General features: G+C 40.9%; 1 protein-coding gene across 1 annotated transcript; it reads left to right on the top strand.

Moving 5' to 3' along the window:
* The first annotated feature begins 7,004 nt into the window (after positions 1-7,004).
* Positions 7,005-8,057, top strand: LOC124671429 (E3 ubiquitin-protein ligase ATL4-like). Its single transcript, XM_047207802.1, has one exon. It carries the CDS (start codon positions 7,005-7,007, stop codon positions 8,055-8,057), a length of 1,053 nt encoding a protein of 350 aa, XP_047063758.1.
* The last annotated feature ends 852 nt before the right edge of the window (positions 8,058-8,909 follow it).

Genomic DNA, 8,909 nt, shown 5'->3' with positions numbered 1-8,909 from the left:
TGTTCAGGACTCAAGCATAGTTATTATTCTTTTTATCACTAGATTACTGGGAGTTTGCAGTTTCTAGGACCTAGCAGATTTTCTATACGTGTAACGTGCCTCCTAGAAAATGGACACGCAAATTAATCACCGGCCGGCGGCATTACATCATGTGCAAGCGGCGGTGCTTTACGTTACCTTGCTAGAGTGAAACTTTTACTCCCAGTGTCACCTACTCCAAAACGTGGGGAGAAAATAATCTTAGTTCGAATTATCCGCAGTGGTTTCATTCTTCTATTGGTATATGTCATTTGTCTGCTAGTGTGGCTTCAGCTCTAGCTCTTCCGATTTACGGGTTTCATCTTTGATTGCTGCTCTAGTGTGTTGGTTATTTGGGTCTTTAGTATGATAATTTTCTGTTTGTCTACTAAGAAAAACTTTGTCCGACTCCAATGACGAAGTGACGAAGACGGTGGCGCTCCTTCGGCTCACGCCAGCGTGTGTAGTCGTCGTTTTGGTGGGATTTTTATTACCTTTTGGGTTCTCTATATCACAAGAAAAACTAGGACCCTAGCCATGCCCATCCACACAATCTGAACCGTTAGTCGATTCCCTTCTTGCTAACAAAAGTTGAACCTAAGCTTTCAGTGCACCTAATCTTTTCAAAAAACATGACCAAACTTATTTTCAAAATAGTACCAAAAGTTAAGTAATTTGAGTTTTTAAGATTCGAAGGAAAAAAACGCGCACATATATATTGAGTTGAAACTTATCCTTGTAAGTTTCTGCAAAACAGTGTGTCCATTTGCTAAGTTGTATGACTGTGAAGTGAGAAATTATAGCACACAAAAGTAACAATGTAACATTTTTGTTTGGGTCCTCTATGGGCTCTGCCAGCCGGCATGTTGATCTTCTCTAGCACTTCTTCTCATCCTTTGGTATTTCCCAAAAATTGACGTGGCAAAAAAGGTTTGATCCATTTGACATGTGTAAATCTCTAAAACTCGAAAATACGTAAAATAGGGTTTTTCTATTTTACAACATTAGAAACTATTAAAAGTGTACTTTGTGAAAAAAAAAACCTAAAATTAATATAAAACATGTTGAAAACCTCACATATCATGCAAATATCAATGAATATCATATAACAAACGCCAAAGTTTCTAGACATATTTTACATGTATCAACATCCTCCATAGCGCTTCCACCAAATTGATCCTTACATATTAAGTTCAATAATTCAGAGTTTACTTCAAAGAAATCAACTGTAATGTCAAGTGAGGTAATAGGTTGAGAAATAAATTGAGAATTTTGCACATTTGTGTAGTCACACAACTTATCAATTTGATCACCCATCATACCAGATTTTAATACAATATTTTTATGAGTTTTTGGATTTTAAACAAATTAACAAGCAAATAAAGACAAAAACTATTTCTTCTTCTTTTTTCCAAAGGATCTCATGAACACTCTTTATTAGAATAAAAAAATAAAACAAAAACGAGTAAAGGAAAACTCTATTAAGCATGGGTTGCCTCCCATGAAGCGTTTTTAGTTAAGGTCAATACTCCCTCTGTTTCTAGATATAATCCATATAATTTTTGGCACAAAAATTAAAGAACACACATGGAGAGAAAATTTCATAAGGAAAGGTAATCAAATATCGAAAAAAAATTCTAGACATGTTGTGCAATGCAATACACCTTATATTTTGGATTTTCAAAAAACCATATAACTTATATCTAGAAACGAAGGGAGTATAAAACAAAAAACAAACATGTAATTCAAGGTATTTTTATTTTTGGATTTAAATAGAGCTGAAATCAAAAGAGCATGCAAAGCAAAATAAAATAAAAGATGCCTTTTTAGTTTAAAGTGGACTGGATTCTTGGTTTCACTTGGCCTCTCTCATAAACATGCTTGCACGAATATAGCTTCAAACAATAAGTAAATTTAATGTAGTGATTGATACATATTCATATGGGAATCACTCCTAGCATAGAAATGAATTTGGCATCTCACTAATACTCCCTTAGTTAGAAAGAAATCCATCAACCAAGTTTAAGAATTAACATATGTACTGCCCTAAGAAAATTGACATGACGTTGATTAAAAATATAGTACCATGAAAATAACGTCACCTAGAATGTCACTACATGAAGAATAACAAAAGAATTCCTTTATCCATAGTGGTATAATTAATGGGAAGGTAAAAACCATAGCACATACAATTTCTATGTCACAATCCACATGCCACTACAAAATTACTCCAACTAACACACACATCCCCACACGGGTTTTTTTCATACAAGTTTGATGAGAGCATAGGATACATGAATGGGGTAACATATGCATCTATTACTGCACCAAGCTCATATATCTCAATTGCATCTCAGAACTCATATCATAACAAAGATCCGCCATCAACATAATATATATAAGACCAAAATCATGTAGGCAACTCATGTGGCTCTAACTAGTGAAGTACACCAAGGGAGATGATACAAGTTGCTTACAAAATACAGATTTCAGCAGTGGACTACTACCTCTTCATCATGTGAATGATGGTTATTATATTGATCAAGGTGGAGGAGCAACCCGGGGCTTCTCTAGGGGCGTTTCCCCTCCAATCTTTGCAGGTTGCTCTAGGTTTCTTGTTTTTTGTGTTTCACATCTGCCTTCTAGCGACTCCACGATATCAACGATGGCTCTTCTGGCTAGCCCATGGAGCTCCAACTCCACTTCTTCTTCTCACATCGTGGTTTTTCCCAAAAAACATGATGCTAACAAAAAGTTGGGATCCATTTGACATCTGGAAGGTTCCTGAAACTAAATAACGGCAATGTTAGAAACAAATAAAAAGATTTTTGTGTGTGGAAAATACCCAAAAAACAATGTAACAACATGTTTGAAACCTTAGATATCATGCAATTATGAAGGAGTATCATATAATAAACAGCAAAAATCATGGATATTTTTTACATATATCACCATCGAACTGACCTAGGTAGGTTCCAACGATGTAGTAACATCACTGACCGAACTAGCTTAGTCTCAGGGTATATGGCACCGGTCTCACCACATATGTATGCAAGTTGCTAGCATGATAGGAAGTTACAACGCCAACATATCCATCACTAACCTATGAATGTTCAACATTGGAGATGTTGGTACTCAGCGAAAAGGTCAAGGTTCAGTTATACTTCTGACCGGGGTAATTAATTATCTGCCTGTTTTGAAAAGTTTAAAGGTCTTAGTTTATATGATTAATAATGCTATTATGCCCCTTAATTATGATAATGACCACTTCATAGAAGTAATAGTACTAGATGGTTGCAAAACAAAGTGTAATGACAAAGATATCAACGATTGGTTGGATAAGTAGGAGAGTGGTTGTACTGCAAGTTCATTAGTGATCAAACCCCGGATTTGACACGATGTATGTATAATTAAGGATCTTTTATATTATTGTAATTTCATAAGATTTAGTAAAACTCAAGATCGTTATATTTATAAATTTATATGGATTAAATTCTTATGCATCAAATTCTTATGAATTTGAACATCCACTTCGATCTATTTTTAAGACTCACTCGCATAGGATTGAGAAACTTTCCTTGTTTTATAATTTTTTCCCATCCAAATGACTGTCTTTTGCATTTCACCTATATTTTATGATCCTCTATTTTGCACTAGAAAACATGTTCTACAATCAAATGTACCAAGTGGGTCCTTCTTTTGCATATCTACGGATTTTGTCGGTTTTAAATTTTGCTACTCCATTGTTTAATATGTGTTGTATGTTGTATGAGCGTATGCATGCGATGGTTTATGTTTTGTGCCTCTATGCTCAGGTTTCCTAAGAAAAAAATGTAATGGCAATGAAAGAAGTTTATGTCCAAGAAACATTGAAGGAAAAAATAATTACTCATCAACTATGGTTATGAAGTACTCCTTTACTTCATCTAAACAAGGTACTCCTTCGCTTCACTCCTAGGATTTAATTTTGGGAGAATTCCTTCACTATTGGGGTAATCTGATCAACATCTAATTTTACCCATTAGCCCCTTTGTCAGCACCTCAACCCACTACACACTTCGAACAACCATCAAAATAAAAAAAGGCAATATATTCAATGGATTACAAATTATTGTTCCATTTCATATAGTAAATGTACTCATTCACTTTACTCATGGAATATTTTGGTAATCCCTATTGTTCAATCTAGAACGGTTAGATAGTGATCCTTTACCTTATCAAAGAAGGGATTGCACCCTAAGATTTTTTTTTGTCGAATACCTTCACTGTTCGAATAACCGTATGGCCCTTTAATTTACTTCCGGGGTTCCGATTCCCCACATCAGTCCACCACACCATCCAAAAATCTCTCACAAATAAAACAAAAGATAATGTATTCATCCGAGTGCATTTACGAAGTACTCCTTTGCTTCTCCTAAAAAAGGTAGGTCCTTCATTTCACTCCTTAATTATTTTGTCGGATACATTTATCGTTCGATAGTCTTAGCACCGCTAATTCACTCCGATGATGTGCTTCCACGCCTTAAATTACGCCATTTAAAGACGCCTCTACAAATAAAACGAAAGATAATGTATTCATTCGAGTACATTTACGAAGTACTCCTTTACTTCATCTAAAATAGGTACTCATTCATTTCATTCCTAAGTTTTTTTTGACGAATATCTCCAACATCTAATAACCTTATCACCGCTAATCCACTTCCTCGCGTTAAATTATCACTCCATTCAAGAGTCTCTAGCAAATACTCCCTCGGTTCCTTCTAAGGATTGGTCAAAAGTCAAACTTTACTAATTTTGACCAAATATCTAGAAAAAAATATTTACATCTACAATATCGAATGGACATATTAATAAAATATATTTATGGTGAATCTATTCATGTTGATTCAGTACTGTAAAAATTTATATTTTGGTGTATAAACTTGATCAAACTTAAAAAATATTAACTTTTGACTAATCCTTAGGCACCTTATATTTTAGGACGGAGGGAGTACTTTTAACAAATGTTCCACCAAAGAATCTTGGAAAGCAACGAAAGAAGAAGGAAGCGGGGAGTTACCTATTGCCGGAGTGGTCGAGGTAGAGGTGGAAGCGTTGCAGCTGGGGCCCTTGTCCATGGAGTTCTTGTCTTGCCACTTTCCTTGTTCTATAGTTGTTTCCCATCCAAATGACTAATTTTGCATTTCAAATATATTTTGTGATCCTCTATTTTGCACTAGTAAACTTGTTCTACAATCAAATGTACCAAGTGGGTCCTTCTTTTGTATATCGACTGATTTTTTCGGTTTTAAATTTCGCTATTCCAATGTTCACTATGTCTTGTATGCTGTATCAGCGTATGTATGTGATGGTTTATGTTTTGTGCCTCTATGCTCGGGTTTCCTAAGAAAAAAACGTAATGGCAATAAAAGAAGCATATGTCGAAGAAACACTAAAAGAAATAAAGAATTACTCATCAGAGTACGGTTATGAAGTACTCCTGCACTTCCTCTAAACATGGTACTCCTTCACTTCACTCCTAGGATTTAATTTTGGAAGAATTTCTTTACTATTGGGGTAATCTGATCAATCGCTAATTTTACCCACTAGCCTCTTTGTCAGCACCTCACCCACTAAGGTTGGAAAAAACGCTATTGCCTAGGCGCAGCCTAGGCGGGCATAGTGTATACCGTAAAATGTGTATATGGATTATTATATGTGAATAAATATTAATTTAGAGCATGTAAATATGTTAATTTCTGATAACTACTTTTAGAAAAATGCCCATCTAGCTCGATCGTGAAGTATGCCATGATTTCTTATTGTGGAAGATAATTTCTTGGTTACACTGCCTAAACTTCCGCTTATGCCCTAGGCGAGACAGCGCCTAGTGCCTAAGCGTGCTTAAGTGGTGCCTAGTCGTCGCCTTGTCCAACAGAGCCCACTACACACTTCAAACAACCATCGAAAATAAAACAAAGAACGATATATCCATTGGATTACAATTGCATTGTACGATTACGAAGTACACTGTTCCATTTCATATAAGAAATGTAATCATCACTTTACTCCTGGAATTTTTTGTTACTCCATATCGTTCAGCTCAGAAAACAAAAACCGGAAATGATCTGAACACTGTTATTCTTGAAAAGGTCGATTAGACAATGATCTTTTACCTCATCAAAGAAGGGATTGCACCCCAAACATTTTTTAATGTCGAATACCTTCACTGTTTGAATAACCGTATGGCCTTTAATTTACTTCCGGGGTTCCGCTTCCCCACATCAATCCACCACGCCATCCAAAAATCTCTCGCAAATAAAACAAAAGATAATGTATTCATCCGAGCGCATTTACGAAGTACTCTTTTGCTTCTCCTAAAAAGGTAGGTCCTTCATTTCACTCCTTAATTTTTTTGTCGGGTACCTTCATCGTTCGATAGCCTCAACACCGCTAATTCACTCCGATCTTGTGCTTCCACGCCTTAAATTACGCCATTTAAAGACCCATCTGCGAATAAAACAATAGATAATGTATTCATTCGAGTACATTTACGAAGTACTCCTTTACTTCATCTAAAATAGGTACTCATTCATTTCACTCCAAAGAATTTTTTGCCGAATACCTTCAACATCTAATAATCTTATCGCCGCTAATTTACTTTCGCACATTAAATTTTCACGCCATTCAATAGTCTCTAGCGAATAATTCCCCCGATCCGTATCTAGGTGTCGCAAATATGAATGGGTCTATATAGAAAATATGTCTAGATACATGTAGATTAGCGGCAACTAATACAAAATTTATAAAGTATCCAAAGCACTCCTCTACATCATCAAAAAAAGGTACTCGATCTTTCATTTCAGCACTGAGTTTTGATGAATGCCATCACTATAGGAATAAGCTTATCAACCGCTACCTTCTCCAGCCTTCCACCTCGCAAATAAAAGGCGCGAGACCTCCGTCCCCTCACGGGTAAATCAGCCCCAAGCTAAGGTTGCCTCGTAATGGCATCCCTTTTCCCGTCTCCCCCGCCACCGTACACCGACGCCGCCGACCCCGCCGCTCCCCCGTCTGACTCTGACGCCAACACTTCCTTGCTCACTTCCCTCCTCATCATCGCCGGCCTCCTCGCCTTCGTCGTCGTCGCCTGCGTCTCCATCCACGCGCTCCTCCGGTACCTCTCCCGCTCGTCTCCCTCGTCGACGCTCCCGCGGACGCACCGGGGCCAGGCGCATGCCGGGGCACGGGAGGATAACAGGGAGGAAGGCGAGGAGAAGCGGCGGCGGCGGCTGATCGAGTCGCTGCCCCGGTTCACGATGGCGTCGGCGCTGGCGGCGCTGCCGAAGAGCTCCCCGGACTGCGCCGTGTGCCTCTCGCCGTTCACGCTGGAGGCGGAGCTGCGGCTGCTCCCCGCGTGCCGGCACGCGTTCCACGCCGCCTGCGTGGACGCGTGGCTCCGCACCTCCCCGACCTGCCCGCTCTGCCGCGCCACCGTCGCGCTCCAGCACCCCTCCATCTCCGCCATCCTCGCCGCCGAGCAGCCGCCGCCACCGCCGCCGGAGCCTCCGAGAATTAGCAGGGACCGTTTCCGCGTCGAGATGGGCAGCGTCAGCAGCCGCGGATCGCCCATCAGCGTCGGCAGCGGCGGGGGTGACAGCCGCACCTACTCGCTCGGCTCCTTCGAGTACCACATCGAGGAGGAGGTCGAGGCCGTGGTGTCCCGCATGGTGCGCGCCGTGGCCAGGGCGCCCGACACCATCAAGGAGGAGAAGCCTGCGGCCGCGAGGTCGCCGTCGCCGTCGCCTCCCGGCGAGGCGGTGGCTGAAGCGGCAGGGTCGCCAGCGCGTAGCTGGCTGCGGGAGTACATGGATCGCCTGGCATCCTCGGCGTCGTCACTCGCCTTACCCGGGCTGTGGAGCTCCCGGTGGAGCCAGAGGAACGAGGAGCCGTGGCTGTGGGACACGGAGGCAGCAGCAACACCACCGCCGCCGCCGCCGGGGTTGGACGAGGAGGAGACGGCGTTCATGGTGCTGTACCGGTGGATCGCCGCCGTCTGAAGACAATTGTAGTAGCTGAAAGTGCCAAGGGCTTTTGCGCTAAGCCTGGATCCAATGCTTTGGAAGCTTCTGTTGACTCTGGCACAAAATGCAGTAGGTAAAAGAAACCAGTTGTGCACATAGCTCATCCTCGGAGTTGGGATCTAGGAAGAACCCGAGGAAGTCGAACAACATAATAGGAACCATGGATGCAAATTGTTCTTTTTCTGTAGACTTAGTTATCTGAACCTTGCTCAAGGATAAACAGGGATGTAGCTGTGTCATCTAGTCTTGCGTGTCAATGCGTGTGTGTGTGTGTCAATGTGTCATGACTCATGACTGGCAACGTGTCCGTCAGAGCCGACACCATGTAGCCTTTGCGTGGAGGGCCTGACGGAAAACATGTCATGTCCGGAGAAGATATAGTGTTGTTCAAGATTGCTGAATCCTGAATCTTGGCCTCTCTACTGAATCTTGAAATCGTTCACTCTTCAGCTCAATGCCGATGGTATCCATTTCGGAAGAATCAGCGTAGATATCCAGGTCCGGTGATGTTGTGCGGCGGAGGAACCGCATCGAAACACCCAATGTTCAGTGATTCTAATCACTGGGGACTTTGTTATGACTGAACACCCAATTGGCAGCGTCTACGCCTCACTTTTTTTTTTTTTTTTTTTTTTTTTTTGAGGAGCGCCCTAGAAGGGCCTCGAACTTTTCATTAAAATAACAGAGGAGGTACAAAAATATTACAAAGGACCCCATAAAAAGAGAAAAACACACATAGGTCCCTAGCTTTTGTAGGAAAGACCTTGCTAAAAGATCGGAGATTACAATCTAGTCCTTCCTCTTCTCCCCTGCGGAGCAGCAGACACA

The sequence above is a fragment of the Lolium rigidum genome, chromosome 7 (genome assembly GCF_022539505.1).
Source record: "Lolium rigidum isolate FL_2022 chromosome 7, APGP_CSIRO_Lrig_0.1, whole genome shotgun sequence".
In the NCBI taxonomy this organism is placed as follows: domain Eukaryota; kingdom Viridiplantae; phylum Streptophyta; class Magnoliopsida; order Poales; family Poaceae; genus Lolium; species Lolium rigidum.
The sequence above is the reverse complement of the archived record's forward strand: the minus strand, read 5'-3'. Positions and strand labels throughout refer to the sequence as shown.